The 27,571-nt window shown below is 35.4% G+C and overlaps 1 protein-coding gene across 1 annotated transcript in view; it reads left to right on the forward strand.

The window, feature by feature from the left end:
• LOC111503910 (ring finger protein goliath) overlaps positions 1 to 27,571 on the forward strand; it is a 180,392-nt gene that overhangs the window by 9,728 nt on the left and 143,093 nt on the right. Inside the window, 4 exon segments of the mRNA XM_023158345.2 lie at positions 20,463 to 20,662; positions 20,665 to 20,772; positions 24,145 to 24,249; positions 24,252 to 24,410. Coding sequence (XP_023014113.2) covers positions 20,512 to 20,662; positions 20,665 to 20,772; positions 24,145 to 24,249; positions 24,252 to 24,410 — 523 coding nt within the window. The 5' untranslated portion in view covers positions 20,463 to 20,511.

Below are 27,571 nucleotides of genomic sequence, written 5' to 3' on the forward strand. Positions count from 1 at the left end.
ACACTACGTCCTAGGAGATCATCATGAATAAATAATAGTTTAAAAAATTAAAAAAGGACGCTTTAATAGCAACACAAACTAAAAATAAAAAATAATTCGAAACTAATTCAAGATTGTGTTCAACATCGATAATAAGTCCTATGCTTGATGTAACGAATGGCTTTTAATAAGTCTGAAATCAGAATAAATCTATTTGAATAAAACTTGTTGTAAAAAAGTGTAGGATGCTTCAAATAATATTTTTATTATTGCTTCAATTTGGCAAACAGCTCGCAACCAGGATTTATAACAATGGATATTTAGTACCCCACGCTTTTCACATCAAAATTGTTTTTTTGTAAATAGATTTATTTTGATTTCATACTTATTGATAGTCACTAGTTACATCACATATCGAATACAATCTTAAATTAGTAATAATAATAAAAATTGCTTTTATTGGTAGGAAACAAAATACAAAGAATATATATATATATATATATATATATATATATATATATATATATATATATATATATATATATATATATAAACAAAAATATAACCTCCTATCAAATGGCAGGATTCAATTTCTGCCCATGCTACGGAGAAATCGCAACATGAGCAGACCTTGTCTTTAATTGTTTGTTGCTATGAAAGTGTGTTTTTTTTTAGTTTATCAAACTATTATTATTATTCAGTCCTGGCGATCCTTATCAGGATAATGAGATAAACTTATGAAATTGTATTGTCACCGATTCTTGATAAGTGTCCAAAGTTTAAAATAAATCTGTCCGTTAGTTAGTTAGTCAAAATCAAGTCCAAAGGAGTCGGTTACAAACAAACATACAAGTGAAGCTAATAAAAGTGTGTCAAAAATGAGAATTAAAAGTTACTGTGTTTTTATACCACCAACGTTACTGCAGTTTCGTCCTACAATACAATATTGTTTTCGTTCACCTACCATGGATACTTTCGATAATATTCACGTGTTACAACTGTACCCTGTTACAACCGTACCCAAGCTACTCTACAAATTCAAATTAGTTAAGTTCCTATTTTATTTCAATGGGGTTGATGAAGATGAAGAACGCGAAATACAGATGAGTAAGATCTCGGATAGGATGCATAACTACGTAACCCTTTTTCAATTGCAGTAAAATGTATTTTCACTTCAATTGAAAGAAAAGAAAATACATCTTATATATGGAAGGTTATGATTTCCATATGATGAATTTGTCATGATTTTTTTTTCTACTACGAGGGAGCCACCTACTTGTCCATTTCTTCCAAGTCTCTGGAAAACATGGCAGCCTCATCGGCTCCTTGCATTTTTTTTCCATATTTTCTTCCTTTCTTTCTTGATTCCTGATGTTCTAGTTTCCAGTACAGGTTCCATGCTGAATGTATCATATCCTTGTGTACACAACTGGGTTTGTCCATGCATTGTTTGCCCCCTGTGATGAAGGGCCTCTCACATTCACATAAAATATGACCAGTCCCAGTCCCTTTGTTGCATTGCCTGTAGCTGAGGTCTTCATTGCACAGCTACATCTAAGGTGTTCAGTGAGTACTCTACCGTAATTATTCTGAGCCGATTCATGCTTCGATCATTGCTTTATCGAAGCAGTTTCTCAGTTCTCCGAAAGGAGAACGGAAAGAGAATATTTTACCAGTATGCCCAAAACTGAATCTAGGCCTGTGTACGGGAATGATGATTCGTGTTTGCCACACTAATCAGCGTTTTTGTTGTCCCTGATACCAGACTGTCCTGGCAACGAGAATAAAGTCAATCTATTTCTGTGCGCCAGTTTTCTCAATCCTTCATAGCATTTCCATACTACCTCTATGTTACTTTTAGGCTCATCATGAACATTTCGCTCTGCACAATACATTCCAGCTTTTGTCCTTGTCTTGCTCTTTGACCCATCTGTATGTCAGGTATTTCTGCAGGGCTGTTATCGAGATGTTTGTTCATTGTCCATTCTCCGCGGTTAAATACGAAGGTAGTCCTATAAGTACCCGGCCTGACCTAGAGATGGCGGTAGTTGTTCGGACTGTATTGAACTATATTAGAATGTACACAATCTCTAGCATATGTTTCAAGTTTGAAGACGCTAGTATTTGTTTGGCAGCCATCAATAGCAAACTTTTTCGGTGAATTTGTGAAAATGGAGAAAATAGGTCATCGTTATGCAGTACAATACTTTTATTTGAAAGGCCTCAGCCCAATCAATATACGAGTTGAAGCTGAACTGGATTCTACTCTGCTGCTTCGTTTACAACAGTAAAATATTGGGTAACATAGTTTAAACGAGGCCGTACGAGTTGCTAAGACAAGCATTACAGTACTTATGATGCACTGTTTGGAACCTTTGGTGTAGTAATGAATATTACTGGAGTTTTTTCCCAACACCAAATCGTTATTTTCAACACCTCGACACGTGTTTCGATCACCAAGTGATCATCTTCAAAGAGGAAGATTAAAACTGTTTAATTCTTCTTTAATTCTGTTTTAATCTTCCTCTTTGAAGATGATCACTTGGTGATCGAAACACGTGTCGAGGTGTTAAAAATAACGATTTGGTGTTGAGAAAAAACTCCAGTAATATTCAAGCATTACAGTGGTCGACCAAATGAGATGACGACTCCAGAAACGGTGAAGGAAATCCACAAAGCTGTACTGAATGATCATCGACTGAAAGTGCGCGAGCTATCAAACTTACTAGGGACAATTCTCGTACTTTAATCACTTGTGTCGAACTTGTATTGATTGGTGTCATGTGGTCTGAAAACATATTTGATATGTGTCCTTCGCACTTGCTTTCCCCATTATTCCAAGATTAAAGGAGAAAGCAAATGAACTTTAAACGTTCAAGCCAGTCTCGATATACCTACACAGTAGGTTTAATGGACTGACGCCTATCAGAAAACAACTACTCCCCTAGCTAATACCACGAAGGGCGTTCGATTATATCCGACAGGCGTCAGTGCAGGAATCTTCACAGAAAATTACCTGCATATGCAATTGGCAATACAACTAAAAGAGTCGACCTTCAATTCTGAAACGGGCACACTTGCAGACCTGTTTCGGGATTATTAGCCACTCATCAGTGCAAGATAGTGACCATCATCAACCTAAAGTCAATGATATTCCACAATTGAAAATCGGAATACTTTCAGAGTATTCCATTCCTCTTCCGAAAATGGAGCGAACATCACAAAATGTCACTCCATTTAGTGTACTCCATCTGCATATCCTTAAGAATTTCCAGAATTGAAGTCGACTCTTTCAGTTGTATTACCAATTGCATATGCAGGAAATTTTCTGAGAAAATTCCTGCACTGACGCCTGTCGAATATAATCCAACGCCTTTCGAGGTATTAGCCAGGGGAGTAGTTGTTTTCTGATAGGCGTCAGTCCATTAAACCGACTGTGTAGGTATATCGAGACTGGCTTGAACGTTTAAAGTTCATTTGCTTTAGATTTGCCAGTCTTCAAGCATAGCCCACTGACTAATAAGAAAGTTAAAGGAGAAAGATTGACCTTGGTACTCTCATCGTGAGGGTAATGTTGAGGAGCAGGATCATTTTCGAAGATATGACCTACCTTTTCCAGTAAAACAGATTCATTCATCATCTCTGTAACTGTATCAGTATAAATATGGTTAAAAAAAACTAAAAAACACGCTTTCAAAGAACATTGAACTAAAAGTTAAAAATATTTTTTTTAAAATAAGCTTGAAACAATAACGATCCAAAAAAACTAGTATTATTGTGAAAAAAGCGTGGGCGCTTTGTGCTATATTTTTTGTATATCTAGCGCCCACGTTTTTTTCACAATAATCCTAGTATTTTTCGATCGTTTAGGCTTATTTAAAAACATTATTTCTAACTATTTAGTTCGATGTTCTTTAAAAACATGTTTTTTAGTTTTTTTGAACTATATTTATTTATTTTGATTTTCCTTTGAACAACCTATCAAGGAGTTTACGTACAGCGCCATCTGCCCGCGAATAGATCAAGCAATAATGCCGATAATTCTGTCAATACAGATCCCGAGCTTGAGAGTTACAAACATATATACAAACGAACATACATACATACAGGTGAAGCTAATATAAAGCGTGTGAAACAATTATAATCAGTACAAAAATCAGCTTGTTTACTGATACAGTTGCGTAAATTTGTTATTTATGTCAATTAAATTCACCACTGAGATGAAAGTGAAGAGTTCAATGACTTTCCTGAACTTGATCATCACTATAATAAATGATTTTGTAGTTTTATACAAACTATTTTATATGACATTGACACTTTTTTATCAACTATAAAAGCAAGCTTCAAGCCTGGTGTATCCAATTTCAAATAAAAGTAATGCACATTAGATGACTTTAACTAACTTTGGTGAACCCACCAATAATATCGCTTGTTTTTGGACGTAGTCTACAGAACAAATACCAATATGCGCAAGTTTATTAAAAACAATAAAGATAAGCGTGCAGTGTCTGATAGATTGAGGGTACATAAGTTGACTGGTTTTTGCCTGAAATTTATATTGGCGAAACTTGGATAATTTTCTCTAAAAGAATAAAAGAAAATACAAGTGGTTTTTATGAAAAGACCAATTCAGCATTTGCAAACTGTCATTTGAAAAATGGGTACGAGTTTAATAATAATTACTACCAATGGCATTTGGAAGAGGTAGGTTGGAAACTCGATCTTTTGGAATGGTTAGAAATCAATAGATTTGAAAATTCAGAACTATTGCTCAGTAGTTTTGGGTAGTTTTGGTATTCATTAAAGTCCGGATTAATTACTTTGTTTCTATAGGGTCTTCCAACAGGGACTTCCGAACTTTGACAATTGATAACGGTCATCTTGTTGAAGCTACATCTGTCAAATTAGTTGTCATTTATTCAGTCTGTTTGCCAAATCACCATGGACCTATATAGCATTCAACAACACTTGCAAATAATGAAATTGTTTTATTCGGGCAACGAAGTACTTTTATTGTAGTGTTACAATACTCCTAAGCTATTAGAGAGAAAAGTGTAGTTGGATATAGAACACGTAAAAACTCTTTTGGATTTCTAGTGAGATATCGCACAAGTCAGCATTAAAAGTTATACTGATTTTGGTGGGATTTTATTGAGTCAGTAGTACAAAAATAAAAGTTCTTCCTAACTAATATCACAAAAAGTAGTAAAATTGTAAAATAAAAATGTATGTAACTTTTTCTATCGAAATATTCATTTATTCAACTTTGCCTTGGACTAAGACAAGATTCTAGTAGTAAATCTGGACGAGGAAGTTGATGCTAGTGTTTGATGAGTACTTACTGCAGTCTGAGTAGTCGAAGTTGAAGATGGTTCTGCTGGTACTTTATGCAATGATTTTGACTGCTTTGACAATGAATTAGCGGGCGGTTTTGTTTTGGATAGCAGTACGTGATAAAAGTGGCGTTCCTCTTCAGGCATTTGTGGTAACATGTCAGTAATTGCTCTTTTCTTTTCTTCAGTTATTCCTAAATTGACATCCTTCAATGGCACAGAATTATTTACTTTTGTACTTATTTACTATTTTGTACTTACTGCCAAGCCCCTGTAGAACATTCCGATGATTTGTCAGGCGGCAAAGATGACACATAACTCATTTTTAAAACTGTATAATAATAATAATAATCTTTATTCAATATTAAATATCACAATATTAAAATATCACAATTCAATAGATTTGTTCACATATACATGAAAACATGTAACACATTTATATTCATACATATAAGCAAACACATTTTCATTTTGCATCAAGAAATTCTTTGATACTGTAGTAACATTTGTCTTGCAAATATACTTTCAATTTTAATTTGAAGAAATTTTTATTCCGTTGCTCTCTCAGGTTTGCGGGAAGATGATTGAAAAACTTTGTACCTCTATATGAGGGGCTTTTTTCATAGAATGATGAGCTGTGTCCAGGAATTCTGATGAGGTCTCCGTTTCTAGTTGGGTAACCATGGCAATGAGAAACTGACACATCTCAACATGTTGCATAAATAACATTATACATTTGAAAACATAAATACATGAAACTGTTAAAATTTTATATTTTTGAAAATATGGTCGACACGATTCATCTGGTTTTAGATTGAAAATGAGTCGAATAATTCTTTTTTGGGAAACAAATATTCTGTTCGAGTTACTGGAGGATACCCAGTTGTTGATGTTATAGGATATGTTGCAGTAGATTAGAGCATAATATACATTGATGAGTTGATTGGTATTGAACATATTTTTTAATTGCAATATAGCATAGTAACCTGTGTTAACTTTTTTGCTTATAGCATCAATATTGTTTTCCCAATTCATTCCACTATCTATATAAGTTCCAAGGAATTTTGTAACTTCAGAAAGATGAATAGTGCTATTTTTGACAACCACTTGAATATCAGTCACAGCTCTCCACCTAGAATGGAAATGCATTCACTATCAAAAAATTTCTTTCACACCAATTCGTGAATTCTCCTGCTAAATTATTTAGTTTTTTTTGTAAGTCTTCAGGACTATCTGTATCAATGGCCAATGTAGTATCATCTGCATAGAGAACTACTGAATTTGAACTGATATAGTCAGGTAGATCGTTTATGAATAACAAAAAAAAAGCGACCCCAAGATCGATCCCTGATCGATCTTGGGGCCGCTTTTTCATCTCATCTCATAATATTCAGATGTATGCTCTCCGATTTCAACTGATATTTTCCTGAAGCGCATGTATGACATCAGCCATGACAAGACATTTCCAAGAAAACCAAGGGAATATAATTTACTTTCGATTATCTCCAGGTCAATAATGTCGAATGCCTTTGATAAGTCGAAGAAAAGTGCTCCCACATATTTCATTTTATCTAGTGAATGAATCGTGTATATATATATATATATATATATATATATATATATATATATATATATATATAAATATATTTGAAAAAGTTGTACGAAGCACTTTCGGTCTACTTACCTAGACAGAAACCATGTTGATATTTTGACAGTATTCGGAATTTGGATAAAAATGAGTACATTTTATTATAAACACATCTTTCAAATACCTTCCCGATAATGGTGGAAATTGTTATGGGTCGAAAATTACACATACTGGAGGGGTCGCCTTTTTTGAAAATAGGGCTTACTACTCCAATTTTGAGAAAATCGGGGAAAACCCCGCAAGTGTAACGACAAAATGCGATTCAAATGTGACAGCGAAAAAGGATATAGAACAACTCAATAACATGCCGATGTAAGTAGTTGTAACGTTAGTTCTCCTGGATGTGGAACAATGCAAGTTCAGAGTGGATATGGACTAATATAAGAGAACGAAATAAAATTTCCGCTGTGGATATAGATTATTTATTTACTGAAATATTGGATATGGAACAACTGTATGGAGATTTCTTCACGGATATAGAACAAGCAAATTTTTTGGTATATCTAACTCATTTTTGACCGAAATGGCGCATAGAACAATATAATTCTCAGCTGACGATATGGTTTCAACAGGACGGCGTTACGTGCCACACACATTCCACATTGAACGGGCCTCCTAGATCGTACGATTTGGCCCCGTTAGACAAATGAAAAATTGTGTATTGTGTGAGATATCTCACACACACTTTGTTTTGTTCAAATTCATAAATAGGAAGACCCTATAAAATGGTATAATGTATTATTTTTCTGATTGATTCGGACGTTTCAAAACACTTGATAAAGCTACTGTGTTAGCGAAACATGTTGTGATATATATATTTTTTAAAATAAAGTTTGTGGAGATCAAATGGTGAGGTGTAGTTTATGAAATTAAGAATGTATTAGGTATTAAATTTATTGAGTAGAAATTTGTTAAGTAGTAGTGGTCATTAGGAATCAAATCACTATAATAAATAAAAGCACTATGTAGAAATGAATACCTAAAGAAGTAATTGTTCCGTCAAGGTTTTGTGAATTGTTCAGTGAAAATCTCACAATACGGCATTAGGACTGGTTGTAGAATGGTGTTATCGAAATAACTTGTCGCTAAACCCGGATAAATGTAAGGTCCTACAGTTTAAAAACGAACATTTAAATCTTTGATTATTCAATAGAAAACGTTTCCCTGGTGAGACCAGAAACATTTACTGATCTTGGCGTCACATTTGACACTGCACTATCATTTAATAGGCATATCGATAATGTTGTAACCTCCTCCTGTCGTTTGTACGGATTAATTGTACGAAACAGTAGTGATTTCAAAGAAACTTCGACCTTAAAAACTTTATTCTATGCTTTCATAAGATCAAAGTTAGAATACGCGTCAGTTGTGTGGGGCCCCTTTTATCAATATCATATTGATAGAATAGAAGCAATTCAACAACGATTTTTGAAACTGCTACGCCCAAAAACCTATGGCATTTGTCCTCCAATAGGAACAACCCACTCTGAATTGCTACAGAAGCATAACTTTTTCAGTCTCGTAAAAAAGCGTGAATATTATAGTGTTTGTACTAAACTAAATTATCAAAAGCATAGTTGACTGCCCAACATTACTGGGAAAGTTTAATATTTGCATTCCTAGAATCTGTTCCAGACACCCGAGTACTTTCTATGTAAAAACATCTCGCACAAATGTTCTGGAGAATTCTCCGATCCATACCATGTGTAAAGTGACAAACTCTGTTAGCGATGATTTAGATATATTTAGTTGCAAATTGTCACATATAAAATCCCAGCCCTATCAGGCTAGCAAGGCGAATCCAGCAAAATTGCAAACAAAAACATCAATTTGTAGCTAATTAGTTGCTAATTAGTTGACAAAACAACGATTTTGTTGCTCGTGCCGATCCCTAGAAATCGCAAATAATGCTATCGTGATATCAAGGTAGCAAGGTAACTCAATAAATTATATACTTTCCCTTTGATCTTTACAGAATATTTAGTTGCTATTTAGTTGCTGAATTTTGGATTTAGCGAAAAATTTTGAAATAACTTTTTTTTAAATTTTTATGATCTTGCTATCTTGAAACTGGTTTTTTTCTGGAATTAAAGATGTTATGAATTTGTTGCTCACCAAGAGAAAACTTAAATACACCTTGAGTAACAGCAACAAAATAGTTGAAACCGATCGGCCGATTTTCAATTTTTTTTTAATTTTCCACGCTCTTGCTATCTTGAAACTGGTTTTCCTCAGAATAAAAAGTGTTTTCAAATTTGTTGCTCATCAGGAGTATACTCAAATACACCTTGAGTATCAGCAACAAATATTTGAAACCGATCGGCTGATTTCAATTTTTTTTTCAGTTTCCTCATTCTTGCTACCTTGAAACTGCTTTTCTTTGGAATGAGAAGTATTTTAAATTTATTGCTCATCAGGAGGGTAGTCAAATACACTGATCGGCCGATTTAAATTTTTTTTTTCTCTTTCCTCGATCTTGCTATCTTGATACTGGTTTTCAAATTTGTTGCTCATCAGGTGTACTCAAATACACCTTGAGTATCAGCAACAAAATAGTTGAAATCGATCGGCCCATTTTTTTTATTTTCCTCGTTTTTGCTATCTTGAAACTGGTTTTCTTCAGAATAAAAAGTGTTTTAAATTTGTTGCTCACCAGGAGTATACCCAAATACACTTTGAGTATCAGCAACAAAATAGTTGAAACCGATCGACCGATTTTTATTTATTTTTTTAATTTTCCTTGTTCTTACTATACAGATTCACTAGTTTCATTATCCAGTTTAACCAGTTTCAAGATAGCAATAACGAGGAAAATGAAAAAAAATTTAATCGGCCGATCGGTTTCAACTATTTTGTTGCTGATACTCAAGGTGTATATGAGTATACTCCTGGTGAGCAACACATTTGAAACACTTTTTATTCTAAGGAAGATCAGTTTCAAGATAGCAAAAACGTGGTAAATAAAAAAAAAATTGAAATCGGCCGATCGGTTTCAACTATTTTGTTGCTGATACTCAAGGTGTATTTGAGTATACTCCTGGCGAGCAACAAATTTGAAACACTTTTTATTCTGAGGAAAACCAGTTTCAAGGTAGCAAGAAGGTGGAAAATAAAAAAAAATGAAAATCGGTTACTCTAGGTGTATTTAAGTTTACTCTCGGTGAGCCTCAAATTTAGAACATCGTTAATTCCAGGAAAAAAACAGTTTCAAGGTTGCAAGATCTTGAAAATTATTTAAAAATTTTTCGCTATATCCAAGATTTAGCAACTAAATAGCAACTAAATATTCTGTAAAAAAAAATCTAAAAAAAAAATCTGTTTTTCCGTCAACCAGCTGTCGCACCCCTACAAACGACAACCCTCAGAAGTCGAAACTTGTGCGAGCTAAGGATTAACGAGAGCTTACCTTTTAACGTGTGATTCCTAACACGGGTTGGACGATAGCAAGTGAAGATCGATCGTTCAGACTAGGGCTTGAACCACCGACCAACACGGCAATCAATTCGAGTGAGTGAACAAAGCACCCACGCCGAACCGTTTGGCTACCGGCCGACCAATGATCAAAGGGAAAGTATATAATTATTGAGTTACAACAAGCAACAAAATCGTTGTTTTGGCAACTAATTAGCAACTAATTAGCTACAAATTGATGTATTTTTTTTGCAATTTTGATGGATTCGCCTTGCTAGCCTGACAGGGCTTAAAATCCCACTTCCTACACTAATTGTTTTGTCACCCATGATAAATATAAAATGTGTAGTCTTTATAGTCACTTGTTTGTCTTGTTTGTAGTGTTTGTAGACTTTACACTCACTTGTTTGTGATGTATTTATTATACTCTGTTATTTCCTGCTCTGTAATTGGGCTATGTCCTGTAGAGTATTGTATTACAAATAAATAAATAAATAAATAATTTGAATACGTTACAATTTTCATCAAGTATCGGCCAGTTCCATTCAGGTTGCGCAGTACCCTTGTCCTTTTACAAACTTATGTTTTTGTTCTGCCTTGCATACACTTTCAATGGCCCTGTATCCTACCAGCAACAATATATCGTAGCTGGTAGAATCGAAGAATGGAAGGAAAGCAATTGACTTTTTGCAGTTTCGAGGTCACACAATAACTAAGTAGATCGGAAAATCCACAGCAAGCTATTCATGTGAGTCATTAAAATATATGTAATCATTGTCTCAGTGAAACTTTTTCAACTGTTATGTCGTACGTAGGGACAAGTGGGGTAGAGACACAATTATTCCCTGGCAAACGGAAAATTGATTTTGATGTTGAAACGAATCATATTCAAATAAATAAATGAATAAAATATCATGAATACTCAAATTAGGCACATATTAAATTTCACACCGACATTTCAGATGTTAATTCGATTGTTAGTGTTGTCCACAGTCGTCTGACTTTTTATATGACAACTCGCATGGTTCTGCGCAAGCATTCTTGTTTTAGAAGGAAATCAATTATCTTAAGCCATTCAACGAAAGTCATGGTCGGCACTGAAAATTTGTTGCGTCTTTTTTATTTGCAGAAGAATTGGAAATTTGTTAACACTTCGCCATGGCAACTTTCATTAAATCATCATAATATGACCATAGAATCTGTATGCAGGGTATCAGCTAACTTGAGCCACCGTTACCTTCAACATTTTTTCCGGAAGTTTTAGTAATTGATTGATCATCAGTTTTTTCAATTATGGCCCTGAAAATTGCCCGAATGGAAGTTCTCACTCTAAAGTATTTTCCAATCCGAAATTCAGCGCATATAAACAATGATCAGCCTGTGATCGCCCCGTGGCTTGCTGGAATCTGCAATAGTATAGCTCAAGTGACCATAAACTGCTACAAATGCTCTTTACTTTTTTGATGCAGGTACGTACTCAGATTCAGTGCGAAGTTGCATCCATTTTATTGAGTTTAATCGTATTGTTTAAATTGTATCCTTTTAAATAACATATGATGTAGTTTGAATATCACAGAACTTTATTCAAGACTCCCGTTTTGCCTTCCTGATTTCCTTTTTATATGTCGTTAGAGTAGTTTTATGAAGCTCCCAGTTACTTGACTCTTTAGCTTGATTAAATAATCGTCGAACTTCTTTTCTTTGTTTTTCCAGGCTTTTGTTCCACCAAGAAGAGTTCTGATTATCTCTTTTGAACCTCTGGACAGCTCTCATGATAGGATGAGATCACTGCTTCGCGAAATTGCTCCGCTACTATATCCATATCATTACAACTGTGAATAGTAATGAATCCGTCCTCAAAGTACGATTTTAGGGATTTTTTATACCCACTCGAATCGTTGAACTTCTAATCAGTATATTTCGAGTCGTCCCGATATTCCACTACCGGTCTTAGATCTGTTTCATTATTTAAAAGAATATATCTATGGTCTGAACAAGAAGGTTCAGTAGTTACAGACCAATGGTGTATCTTGTTGCTCAGAGAGTGAGCTAAGGATTAACGATGTCTTAACTTTTAACGTGTGATTCCTAACACAGGTTGGACGATAGCAAGTGAAAATCGATCGTTCAGTCTGAGGCTTGAACCACTGACCAACACGGTGGTCGATTTGAGTGAGTCGAACCGACCGGCTACCGACCGACTGATGGTTAAGTCTAATACCTCTTGCCTATTACTAGTGACGAAAGTTGGTTCCGAGCCCTCATTAATTACAGACAGCATTTTCCCTATTATATAATCAAAGAGTAACTCACCTCTATGGTTTATATTCGCGCTGTCCCACGCTGTATGGTATGAATTGGCATCACATCCCATTATAATTTGAAGTTTGTTCCTGCAAAGCCTAACTTCGACATCATCCATTTCTGGACTCTGGTTTCGTCTACTTAGCGTGCAGCGAAAGTTACATACTTCAGTGGGAATCGTTGTTAACGTTGGATAAATAAGACTTTGAGTTTTCTGTCGATCCCATAGACATCACTGTAAGGCGAGATGTCTGTGCTTACTAATATTGAGGATTGTATTTCGAGGACAGTTGAGCCCAACAATGCATTCGTGGTTTGGCCCAGCACTATTAGTAAGATCTTCGGAGGATCGAAACGACGTTGTCTATTCAACATTTCAAAGTTGAGGGTGCCCCAACTCAGGCAATACCCTGTATCATATTTCGATAGCCCAAAGAAAGTTGCCAGGCAAAGTTTGAACAGAATTGCCATATTTCTGCAAATAAATAATATAGGTATTGCAAAAATTTTGAATTCAGTTTTTTGTCATCCCACATGTCTCCAGAACCAAAAAACATACAGTGCATTTCTTTAATGTTCCTCGCCCCATTTATTTTTTGAACGGGTCAACTCAAAAAATTGAAATTTGGGATGATGAAATAAATGCATGAATACTTTATTTTGAAGTGAAATTGACAGATGAAACTTTCAAGATGGCGACTGGGCGCCATCTGTTTTGTGACACATCTTTTTGAAGCTCCTGACAAATGCTTCACAACCCTAGAATATAATGTCAATATCTTCAACAACAATATCTTCAAACTTCAATTTTTTGAGTTGACCCGTTCCAAAAATAAAAGGGGGGACATTACAGAAATGCACTGCAGAGTCGATTTTTCGGCATCATTTGATAGTACCAGAAAATAGTCAACTTTGCCTCTCACTGTTTACAAGATCGCATAATCTAGAGAGTAGTCCTGCATATAGGTATTTAATAGTTCCAACATTTCCACCATACTACATACACTAGCTTTTGCGTGAACTACAAGATATAACTAAGTATATCGCGTATATCCTGATACCGTGGGTATATCAGCTGTTTTTCTGTAGCAACCATTTTCAGTTACGGATCTGCAGCTGGCCATGTGAGTGAGATAAGGTTATTTCAGCCAAAGAATAAATTATTATTGGGAATATACGCCTCTGAAGTGTGGTGGTTTAGAACCGTGTCGTTTTATATTGTCGTAGCAAAATAGATTGGTTTTCGAGAGTTCCGACAACAAATATAAATAAAACATTTTTTTGGTAGAATTACCATACCTAGCCAGAATTCTGTCCAGATGCAGTCATCGGTGAAAATGCTGTAAAGAATTTTTGTTATAAAGACATTCTCATTCTACAGAGCTGCCTACTAGACCTTCACTCCCACATACAATACTTTAACTGTTGTTATGTTCTATTTGTCCAGATCAATTACTAATGTATTTTTCTATGAATTGATTTGAAATTCCTGAAAGAATCTTTGAAAAATATAATTAGATTAGCTGAAAAATAACAATTATATCAACCAAAAAAAAAACTGAAATTACAATGAAATAAAATACAAGCAACAACCAAAAAATCAAAAAATTGAACTATTAACACGATGAAATTTAAAAAATTATTAACAAGAAATTAAAATTGAAAATTAAAAGATTTTAAACAAAGTTACTTCACGACGTTTCGATTGTTAATATCCACAACCGTCTTCGGGTGATAACTGTTTACAATTTTGGGGGCTTACTGTGGTGCGGTGTTAGCGATGATCTCTCTTTTTCCGAAAAATAGGTTTGGTTTTCTTTCTAAGTCTGGTACAACTTCCTTTCAATTGAAGCAGTAGGGACTCTTACGATATTCGTGTATTTTCCTTTCTGGAGCACCTCTTCGAACTTCTGTTCGTAGAGATCAGTATCCATCACAACAGTAGCGTTTCCCTTATCTGCAGCTAAGATCTTGATGGTGTTGTCTCTATGTAGCCCGATCAAATCTCTTCGATTTTCTTTCTTCATTGCTGATATCAGATGTTCGAACTGGTTCTTGATCTAGCTGTTCTCTGATTTTTCATCTGAATTCTCCTGCCTCGATCTGATCAAAAGAGAACTGGTGGATTCCACTGTTATTATTTCCAAAGTGGACACAGGTGTTGGTGCAATGGCAAAGTTTAGACCTTTCCTCAACAAGGATTCCTATATGTCCGTGAGCGGGCGGAAACTCATGTTGATGACGTTGGTGGCTTCATAGTTGTCCTGTTTTTGGTCTGCATTTGGGCATTGTTTTCTCATCAACTTTCCCCACTTCCTGTTGTGGGTATTCTCAACTTTCCCCACTTCCTGTTGTGGGTATTCTCCACGTTTTGTCGGATCTTCAAGCACGTGCTTTCAACCTTGGCAAAGATTGGTCCATGATCCTCTTCCAAGGTATCTCTTCTTATTTCTTCAGATCGTTTTGTGACATCATGCATCAGAGTTGACCTCTTCCAACGGTGATAATTAATTTGAGACCTTATCAGTGCTCGGCTAACGCGTTCCAATATGCGTTTGGCTTTCTGATACCATTGAAAGATACCATTGTGTAACAAGCCTCTTTTTTCAAAATATTTGTGTATGTTTTTGAACTGCTTGACTAATCTATGAAATAATTTCCAGTAAGATGCTAATGTTCTCCTACTTTCTGTTAGAAGATCGTTATTCGAACAAAAATGGATAGGAACGTATAGCATTTCCATGCTCCCCAAATCTTGACTTTAGCCCTTGAATTGATTTTCAAGCTTTCCAAAAGATTGAACATTTCTCTCCTAAATGTAAAACGTCACAGTCGTGATTGGACTCATGTCCTCTGCCAAAAGATGGATTCCAAATGTGGAAGTGATCTTTACATATACAAAAAACATTGCATATCGTTCTTTGGCAGCGGGGTATGAGTTCAATCACGACTATAACCTGTTGTACTTGGAAGGAAAAATAATCACTGAAACTCTATCTTTTGAAAGTCTTCGTATTCCAGAATTCAGAACATGTACTCAATAACCAAATAGAATTGAATTACTCTCCATTATTGAATTTTTTGCTGATATTGAAATAGGTAATTAGTTTGTTGAACTAATTTTATGCTGATATTAAGCTAATTTAATATTATTACGTATCCATGTGTCCAATTAAAATGGTTTCTTTCTGGGAAATAGAACTATTTGTCATCGAGCACGTACAGAAAGTTATTATAATTCAAATTATTAACATTATATGAAACACCAAGTGATGTAGTAAAATTTGGCCCCAAAATGCTATTGAATACAGAAACACCGACTGCGGTTTTGTAAACTGTGTACTGAAAATATTATAGTAAACTGCCACTTAAATACTTGTTCTACCTCTCCAACGGTAGTTCTATAAAGATAATCCCGAGTGTGTTTGAGAGTGAATTCTTGTATAACTCTTTATGCTTCTCTTTGATCAATTTTCTGATCTGTCACACTTGTGCTCATAGCCTGTAGCGAGGGGCACAGAATACCTCATCTGGATGTGATGTCACCCATAGTGTTTTAGTCGGTACCCATCCAGTGTCACTAATAGAAACCTGGAAATACCGTGCGTCCTCTGGCCATAGAAAACTTTGTAAGTTGATGCGGGGCTCTGTCGTCATGGAATATCTTCCCCTAGTCACTCGTGGGACCCTTTATGGAATCGTGGGCTATATGTTAAATAAAGAACTCAATCCAGAGTCCACAAAGGAGATGGACTTAGACTAAACGACCTCAACCGTCCTTCTAGCATCGGATCAAGAACAAGAACTTCTCACTTTTTTAACCCTGTATCCTGTACTTGTGATATACTGTTTGTAACCTTTGGTGTAGTAATCAGTATTACTGGAGTTTTTTCCCAACACCAAATCGTTATTTTTACACCTCAACACGTGTTTCGATCACCAATTGATCATCTTCAAGAGGAAGATAAAACTAATAACTACTCAAAACTAAAGCTACTTATACCAATCACGTACATCATACAGGTAGGTAATCAGTAATACCACCCATACAAGTGTACCACCCTAAATTAATTTTACAATTGGCCTTTTTATTATTTACAATATGTCCTTATATATGTTTAAATGTTACAGCTATATATAGAACAATTTTCAGCTATATAAAATTAGTTTCACAATATTGCCTATCTAAATATATTTACAATGTGTCTTTTTGTAGTAATCAGTAAACCCAACAATATTATTTCAACAAGCTATATAGTATGCTATTTGGTATTGGTCCGTTGTCGTTATTCATGATATTATTATGTTTACTTATTTCCACACTCTCATAGGCATCTAGTTGCCTGTTGTTATTAACTTGTCTAACTAATCTTAAAGAACTGAAGTCTATGGAATGGTTTTGTTGCAAAATATGATGGGCGACTGCTGATTAAAAATCACCTTCATACCTAGTTCCTAGAAAATCTTTCCAAAGTTCTTCGTATATTGGTGGTATGGAATTGAGATGTATTTATCTTGGTTTTTGTCCTTTCTGAAAGTCGAGATTTTGTTCATTCTTAACCTAAACTTCTTTTTCCTTATTATGTCATCTACAATACTCCTCGGGAAACCGTTAGTGGCTGCTATTTCCTGTATTGTAGGTACGTTTTTCTTTTGTGAACCTATCATGTGTTAGAGAGAAAGTCAAAAGACGATGCACCAAAAAATTCAACCCAGCACGTTTGTGCTGTCCACAGTGATGTGAACTGTCAGGAATATACCTGTACGTGCTTGTTTCTTTTCTAAATATATCGTATTCTAACCCTCCATCTTTGCTCCTCATTACCAAAACGTCAAGAAATGGTAGTTGTCCCTTATTTTCTACCTCATACGTGAATTTTATTGATGGACATCTTTTATTTAAAAAGGAAACAAAATCCTCGATATTCGATTTTTTGGTATCGAATACCGCGAAAATATCATCCACATACCTTAGCCAAATCCTAGGAAAATACTTTGACTTTTCTTTAGTTTCCATTTCGAATCTGCTCATGAACAGGTCTGCCAGGTAGGGGGACAGGGGATTTCCCATGGCCGTTCCTTCCTGTTGTTCATAAAAGCAACCTTCTACCTGGAAACGATTTTGTTTCATACACAAATTGGTAAGAGAAACGAATTCATTGATTTCGTTGTTATTGAAGTTATTTTTTCTCTAGTAGTTCCCTGAGGTATTGCAAGGTCTGTGGAATTGGGACGCTAGGAAATAATGAACTAACATCAAAAGAAACCAAAATCTCACCTTCTTGCAGAACCATGTTTTTTGTATGTTGTATGAACTCTAAAGAGTTTTTTATACTAAAACCTGGTTCCGCAATAGACAAGGTTTCAAATTCCTTAGTGAGCCACTTCGTTATTTGGTAGGTAGGAGCTCCAATAGCTGACACGATGGGGCGCATTGATTTTCCCGGTTTATGGATTTTTGAGAGGCAATATAGTTTCGACACCGTTGGGTTGGAAACTTGTAACTTCCGTTTCAGTTGAGGGGTAAGTATGTTGTCACATTTCTTTAGGACGTCTTTTACTTCTGCAATCACCTTTGGTAACGGGTTTCTGGACAATTTCGCATACGGTCCGTTGGTAATGAGAGTATTGACCCTTTCGTGGTAGTCCGATTTATCCAGAATTACTACTTTGTTACCTTTGTCGGCTTTCAAGTAAGTTATGTAGATATTATGTAGATTCAAGTAAGTTATGTAGATGACATAATTAGGAAAAAGGAGTTTAGGTTAAGAATGAACGAAATCTCGACTTTCAGAAAGGACAAAAACCAAGATAAATACATCTCAGTTCCATACCACCAATATACGAAGAACTTTGGAAAGATTTTCAAGGAACTAGGTATGAAGGTGATTTTTAAAACAAGTCATACACTGCAGAACCTTTTGGGAAGTCCAAAAGACAAAGTCGAGAATTCGGAAAAGTCTGGAATTTACGAAATTGAATGTAAGGACTGCGATGCAAAATATTATGGACAGACAAAAAGATCTATTAAAGTGAGATATAAGGACACTTAAAATATGGAAGATTTGAAAAATCAGCAGTCGCCCATCATATTTTGCAACAAAACCATTCCATTTTCCATTTTTGTGCAGCAGAAGCAGAATGTGTATATCAGGAAAGGAATCAATTACCTCCTGAGCGGGTCCGAAAATGCTTATGCTCAAACTATGATTCATCCAAACCGGAGGCGAAAAAGCCCTGCATGGCTGAATCTAATGTCATATAAGTATTCGCAGACGGACAAGCTTCTGCGATTTTTGAAGTGAGAATCTTGCACTTTGATCATCCGACAACCTCAATGTTGAATGATCAACTTGAATCTCATCAGTAAGCCATTATGACTACTACAAGAAATTATTCAGAAGAGCTACTGAGGTACGATTTCAGAGCTGCACATTCCGGCCTGAATGGTTACAGACTAGCTTATAGGATCAGGAGAATATCTCCTGGCAACTGGATGTGTGCAGTTAGTATCCTCCAGCCATGGGAGAGCGTCTTCCTGAGATGTATCACAGGAGACCTATTTCTCAAGCCAGATATTTGTGTTGCTTATCTTCTAGGCGGAGATAGTAATAGGTTGACCGCCGATCGGGTTCTCACGTTCCTGCGTGAATGGTCAAAGGTTACTTATGGCTGCTGGGCGGAGTTATAATCCTGCATCCAAAGAAGAGCGTCTTCCTGAAGTGTATTACAGGAGACCTACTTCTGAAGACATTTGCGTTGCTTACCTACCTATCTGGTAAAGGTAGTAGACTGTCAATCAGGTGCTCATTAGATGATTCTTCATATGGAAAGTCAGGTCCTGGTGGCAGAATATATTTTCTGTGCCTGTCTCACCGCGAATGGGATCAGGTTTTTGGCATTCGGCATGGCCTCACTCTTGCCAGCTGATCTGAAAGATTATTCATCAAATGAAGTAATCGGCTTCGTTATCAAGTTTGATTTACTCCAATAACTTTTGAGCTAGCTTCCTATCTACCTTGGACTCATCCAATACCCCGAAATCAGTCTAGATGTCACTACGAATAATGAAATGCTCATTTCTCTGAGGATTGAAATTGATATTCTTCACGAATTGCAAGATTGCATACCTACACTTCCTCTTGGGTGACGGATGTGTATTGACCGAGCAGATAGCTTTATTGAAAATTTCTCCTTATACTACTCTGTTATAATATAAAGTGAATTTTCAAGTTTTTCAAAAAATATTTATAAACATTTTCATGACTCAGAGTACAATCATCTTATGCCACTGTCAACTGTTTTCAGCACTTATTTCCATTTTTCGCCCATCAATTTGATGACTTTCACTCCATTTGACCGGTCTCGTAATTCCTAACTTCAAAAATAACAGTACAATAATTCTATTAAAATGCATGCTTGGTTACCTTGGTATAATGAAAACATATCGTAGGGTCAGATACGAACATTATGGTTCCCCTAAACTACCGGAAAATTTTGAACTCATTCGATAATTTACTTCATAAAGGATGTATAGTACGCAATAAAAAATTGTAAATAATTGCCATCTTTGCTTTCAGTTCGTTTATATTAGGTGTAATCATAAGGTCAACAAAATTCTTCTCACAAAAAATGTCGTCATAACTTTTAACGTGCATTCCGAAATCCATCTCGAAAATCATGAGAACGCCAATTAATCATCGTTTGTTTAAAATCCTTCTTTCAACAATCAGCTGATAAGATATGCAAATTGCAATAAAAGTTACCCACTAACACATTTTTCTCAGTCTTTTCTAGTTCCTGCTTCGGTTCGTGACTTGTGCGAAATTTTTAAAAATGTGCCCGAGAAACTGCAAATTCATTAAAGGACTGGAACAGAAATTCACGTTGGTGTTTCTGTTTGCGCAAGTTATTAACATCGGATACAGTTCTCCGACACCTGAAGACTGGGTTTCGGGCTCCCCCTTCAGCCAGTTCACTGCCGATGACACCGGGTGGATACGTTTATCTCGGCTTATTTGAACGTCACCTTTCTGACTGAAGATGGCTGGAAGTGGGACAAAACTGATGTCGGAAGATATGGTGGAGGCTATATCGGTAAGTACTTTCTGAAAAAGATGTGTTGAACTTCTATGAATTTACAAAAAGCACTTAGAATTTTGACACTCATTTTAAGGATTTCAAAATTTAATATTGGGCCCTCATTGTATGCTCTATTCCAGAATTTTTTGTTTTTATTTTGACGAAAATATCACGAAAATAAACTTGCAGAATCCACTCGAAAGAAATATTCTGTCGTGTCGAATCGAATCAGACATAATTGTATGCTCCTTTTTTCCTAATCGATTTTTCATATTTGTGTTTTGATTTGCTGGTTCTGTTAGCCTACTCGTTAAATTGGCTTGACCTAAACGGAAATTCTTCACTTTATGGAAATTTTGAACTTACATTTATTTTGGACTCACTTTAGTGTTATTCATTTTTGTCTCTTGTTTGGATTGAAAATTTGAGCGGTTATCTCAGTCAGAGACGTTACGTGTAGAAGAAACATTAGAAAATATCTTTCAAGTATGGAAAAATTTGAATGCATTGAGATTTTAAGATTCCTTTTAGGCTCCTCTTCCTGCATCTCCGCGATCTTCATTTCTTTTTTAATTAGTAGGTAGGTTCCGCTCCCCTCACCGTTAATAATGCGAACTTTTTCGCCAATATCACCCGAAATTCTACTAAACAACTTGAATCACTACGTTATTCGTGGTCTCCCACAAATTCTTTTGTCCAATTATTTTACTAATATAGTCCAGAGAATAAAAAACTGAGTCAATAGCGAAAGTCGGGGTGCCTCAAGGAACAATGTTGGGCCCAATACTCGTTCTTGTATATATGAACAATATAGCAAAAATAGATGGTTTAGTCTAGGATACCTCATTTGTTATGCTGACGGCACGGCTTTGATCTGCGCGGGAAAGAATTGGGAGGATGTTCACACATCACCGAAACAAATTTACAGAAATATATGTATATATATATATATATATATATATATATATATATATATATATATATATATATATATATGTATATATACATAGTTGAATCTAAATGAGCTTACTCTAAATATTCATTAGACTGAATTTGTTGCCTTTACACCAACGCAACGGTCTTTAGTCAGTCACATACTTTTAACTCTTTACACTCTGTAAACTGCCACAAAAACGTATGTGAGTGTTCTACTTTTTAAAAAATGTCATCGATGAAATATTTAGGGGTAGTCTTAGACCAACACATATCATAGTCTGATCATATCATGCATGTAAACAAACGCCTTGGAACACTTATACACAGTTTTTTTTTTGAAAAAACTTTGGTTAGGTAACAGGATCAATTTTTTTAAAAAAACAATTGTTTCTTTGCCGACGCTTTGAATTTAATAAAATTCTTCTTCAGGGCTCTGTAATAATGAATTTTCATAAATATATCTTCCACAAAACTTATACGATTATTATCGTTTCAATTTCATGAGAAATAATGAGTTCTTAATTGAATTACTCACCGAAAAGTAGTTTTTTTCGTGTTGGTAATATTACTATTTTAAAAACTATCAGACATATTAGATACATATTTAAAAAAAATAAAAAACATTGCAACAATCAAATTTCGGAGACAACACCAACACAAAACCACATGAAACAAACGAATGGCTTTATTTGTGATTCTGATAAAGTGATGTCTGTTTTTTAATCAATGGCAGAAAGAAAAAGAATCAAAAGAGGGTAAATTATTCAGGTATTTTATGCGTATCAAACTGAAATATGCGCAGTATTAAGGCCATCGACATCTCTTCTAGTGTTAACACTATCGCATTTGAGGATATGTATCATTTTGCTCAAAAGTCTTTTGCATAAATATTGTTGAACGTCTAGAATAGTTGACTGATCAAAATCAAATATGTGTCCATATTCCTTTTCATATTCAACAAGAGCTGTGGGGTTTAATGAAAATTGAATAGAAACCATTGATTTGAAAGTATACATGTTAGGATCGATTAACTGGCATGATTTAGCACAACTAGGTATTTGAATTTGAATAATAAGCATATATTCAAATAATAACTTTTTTATTCGTTTCAACCGTAGCTTGTACCACAATGCAGAACCGCGAACATTTTTTATATTCTCGTTCTCCTTGGATTCGAATTCATATCGATTGTGTTGGTTATATTTGGAAAGTTCATTGCCACATTCATGATAAATGCATTTAAACTTACCGATACTCTAGATAAATTTAATTCAGATAACTTGAAATATATTGGGTTGTTTAAGGAGTTTTGGTGTCAGTGGTTGTTGAATCCGTGATTGTTGAGTTGATGGTTGTTGAATGACTGTTTATTTTTTATTGCATTTATTGTTGAATTAACGAACGAATCTGGATATGCTTTCTCTTTCAGAAATTAATTTATCAATAACAGTTCTTTATCGGAATATTCAGCTGTATTGTAAACTATCTTTGCTTTATTATAGAGACAGTTTTTTTTTATTTTTACAAGCGCTTGTTGATAGAGGAGGTATCTATCATCATGATTTTTTTTTCATAAACATTTGTATTGATATTATCTGACGACTTTTTGTAAAGGAAGTTGTTCGATTTCTATAGTAAACTTTATTGTAAGTTCTTATTCGGTAATGTGATTCAACAATATAGGGCACTATTCTCTCTACTTGCAAACACCATTGACTTTCTACAAATCAATAATTGCAGTGCTGAAATTTCCATATTCGGTGACTTCAATGTCCACAATATCGAATTGCTCAAATTTTCAAATATCAACTACGAGCAAGGTCGCTAAGCTGAGGTTTTTGCAATAAGCAGAGTACTTACTCGAATTATAAATGAGCCAACCAATCCAGAAATTTACTCAGTCACCGTAAAAGAATGTCATGTAATTGACACAGTTTGGACATTTCTACTTGTAAAATGAAATGTTCTACCAACTGGAATAGACTCGTATTTTTCATATATTTCGCTTCACTAAAATTAGTACTATTCATTTCAAACTGCCAAATAAAAGTTTTTATTTAATTCATTCATGAAATATTATAAAAACAGAATAAGATAAAATATCATACGATACACGTCCGTTAGTTGTTATTACAGTACTCGTTTATATCCAACCCGTACTGTAATGAGTCGCCTACATGACTTAATAATGTAAAATATCATCACAAACTTGAAGCACCAGAAACCACAACGATTTGTAAAAGACAGGAATTTGTTATGCCTTTGATTCAGTTTATTTCCTTTGAGAGTTTTGAGACGTCGTATCTGGATGATGAATTTTTCCAGTATTTTTCCACAAAAACCCAAGAGCAACAGTATTTCGTAGTTTTTTTGTGTTTCTGGGTGCACACTTTTCAAATAAACTCAGTTCAAGTAAGCATTCAAGTCATCTAATATTCGTTTCAATTTCAGGTCCGGCGTTCGGAGAACTAGTACACGTCACATCTTTGATAAAACCAGACGATCATTGGGGATGTCACTTACCTTTTGGAAGTTCGAGGTCAGATCAGAAACTCCCGCCCCTGGCACCCCGTGGATCGCCTTGATAAAGAGAGGACGGTGTAACTTTGAAGATAAAGTTGAAAATGCGTTCACGAGCAACGCCGCTGGTGTGCTAGTTTATAACGACAGGGATTCTGCGTTCTTGGATAAGATGAAGCTATCCAGTGATTCTAGACGTGAGTACCACTTCGAAATCTTTTGTTTTTTTCGCTTGTTTGCATTTCTTTGTGACATTAATTAGTGAGACGGATTTCAAAGACAAATACCTAGTAGGATATGTTTTGTTGTTTTTTTTAAAACACGAGAATACCAGTATTTATACTCGACAAAATATTGGTTGTTTCAAAAGTTTTGTCCGTTTTCATCAATCTACTTCAAACTGCAGTATCTCAGTGAATCCTTATTCAATTTACTCGAAATAAGCGCCATTTGAATCAGTGCACTTTTACCAACGTAATACAAGTCGAATAATTCCTGATTCGGTCCCCAGCGGGGCAGGCACAAAGTATATGCTCTGCTGTTTCATTGTTAATGAGGTAGTCGGATAGTCAAGGTGCAAGATTCCCACCTTGATACCCGCGACAACCTTCCCATATGAGGGTTTTTGCATGTCAGCTGCACCTGACGATGCCTTAGATTCAACCGTGCAGGGTTTTTTCGCCTCTGGTTTTGGTGAATCATCACTTGAGCACAAATGTTTGCTAACCTGTCCATGGGGGGTTTGTTCCTCTACCTGAGACAGATTCTGCGTACGCCGCTCAAGAATTTGGTGCAAGGCGGTTTTATAAGGTACCCCGCTCTTGAGGTGACGACTTAGTCATTTCCTGGAGTTGGGGAGTTGAGACGCTTCTGAACTAAATTTACAGGAAGGTCAGTTGAAGTCGTAAGCTCGACATCCATCTCCTCTGTAGACTTGCTCCTGATCTAAATTTACAGGGAGGTCAGTTGGAGTCGTAAACTCGACATCCATCTCCTCTGTAGACTAAGCGTCAGAAATAATTTTTGAGTTTACTATGTCCATAAAAGTCCCACGAGTAGCTAGGGAAAGAAGGCAGAGCCCCGCTTTACCGTGGCAAGGCGATGCTACGACGAGAGGGCGCCCGGTATCTCAAAGGTTCTGTAGAGACAGCTGATAGGCACTGTGTCATCCATCCTCTTGGCACGGATACACACACCTTAGGATTGAGCCATCGTTGGGATGCCATTCAGTTAGGGAATAACAGCACCACAAGTGATCCTGTCATTCCCGTATCCAGCGGGGCTACGTGGAAGCAGGCATCCGATGGCCGGTTTCCTCATCCTTGACAACCAAAGCCAATGTAGTCGCCAAAAACAGCATGCACAGTGGTTCAGGCAGTGAAAGATGACAGCCAACCCGCCAGGTGCCGGTGGTGCTACCAGTGCGAACTATCATCGAAATCGATATGTAATCCCTAATTCGCTGCATATTGTCCTTCTTATAGATCTACGAAAAAGATCGCGAAGGCATATGTCTATATTTTAAGGATAGCTCACTATATCCATTCAATGTTCAAAATAATGGTCACATATATTAAGGTAATAATTTAGTTACCTCAAGCATTCCATTCATATTGCAATTGCTCCTCACATCAAACAATTCAAATCGATTTATCAGGAGAGCAAAATTAAAACTGTCAGGCGAGAAAATTAATTCAAGCGGCCTGACCAACCGATGCGACACGCGTGATGAAAAGAGGTTGCGATCGGGTTGGTTTCATTTTACGTACTGACTCAGAAGGCTAAATTCGTATTTTTTTGTGTTGTCTTCAGTTATTACTTCACACTGTAATATATCAGTGAATACTTATTCAATTTAAAAGAAATTAGCAGGGCTCCAAATGATTCAATTCACGATTTGAATCAAGTGCTTCAAAATTAAATATGATATGAAAATCTTCTGTTTTTGTTGTAATACAGTATCTAATTTATCCATGATGATAATTATGGAGTTTCCATAAATTTATGGTGAAAATCCTGTAATCATCGTCGATAGTGTTTTTAATTTTCATCAAGTAACCACCCAGAGTATTCACGATATCTATGATATTACTGTTCGATTTCGTACTGATTTATTTGCGTTTATTTTTGCCGGTGGTTCATATTCATAATTATAAATGAAAAAAATTACCTGTTGTGAGATTTATTCCTTCAATTGGCTGCATTTTTTGCAAATGTCATTGTCGGTTAGTAACTTGCTAACTTATCATGATTTTTGCCAACTCTGTTCATAATTGTTGCATTTTTATTTTTATAATTGGATATATTCTGCTGAAAATATTGATAGACCCACCAAGCCTCCTTGAAAGTCACAAAATCTAATGAGCATCATTTCCAACGAAGTAGCCAGTCAATATAAAAAATATGAAAATTTCCAATGTTTACAACAAAACCCATCTTTTAATAAAAGGGTTGAAGTACATTGAGAAAAAATATTGAATTAATAATTTTGCGTCTATCACCTTTATAAACCTAGCAATACTCAGTAAATAATATACAATATACTATGGTCGAGTTGTCCAGACCGTCTGATTGGATGAAAATTTGGGAAATAATGAAAATATCATAAAAATTCGACTATGTACATTTATACGTTCACAAAAAGGTAAAAAAACATAACAATATTGTTTTAATTCTGAACAGTTTTATTGAAAAAAAGAAAATAATACAAACTTTGAAATTATTAAACAACAACAAAAATTAAATGGCGCTTCGGCGTGACTTGATTGATTTCAGTGGCGCATTCGCTTTTTCAGCTACAGGAAAACCCGGAAAAACCTGCAGCACCTCATATTCTAAAGATCTTGATCTACCAATATCCTCTCTTTCATACAATGAAATGTAGGGTGTCTCCAGAGGCTCCAATAAATTCAAGATATTGCCAGAATATTTGGTGACACGACTGTCGTCAATGTTAAACCAGTCCGTTTCGTCTTTGACCAATGCATAAAATAACAATGACTAGATTTTACTCCAGAACCACAGTGAACAATGACTGCATGAAGATTATAATAGTGGTGTGCTAGAATGAAGTGTTCATCTATTTCTAACCTTCGTAAGAGTTTGGTGCTTTCGTCAGAAGTTGAGTCATGTTTGAATATCATCAGTGTTATTATTAAATTGACTGGTGCCACAGCTACACTTTTTGTCTTATAATAGTCAGTTAGTTTGACGCATATTTGGCAATACAGTTGATCATCACCCGTTAAAAGTTCAATTTTTAGATGATTTAACAATAAGCTTTGCACGGAGTGGTTATCAGCAGTCATATTAAGAAACGTTAGTTGAAGTTTCAGAAAGTCACATACGTTTTTGCTAC

The sequence above is a fragment of the Leptinotarsa decemlineata genome, unplaced genomic scaffold (assembly GCF_025532065.1).
Source record: "Leptinotarsa decemlineata unplaced genomic scaffold, Ldec_3_MD MMD2_tig00026336_RagTag_RagTag, whole genome shotgun sequence".
Taxonomy (NCBI): Eukaryota; Metazoa; Arthropoda; class Insecta; order Coleoptera; family Chrysomelidae; genus Leptinotarsa; species Leptinotarsa decemlineata.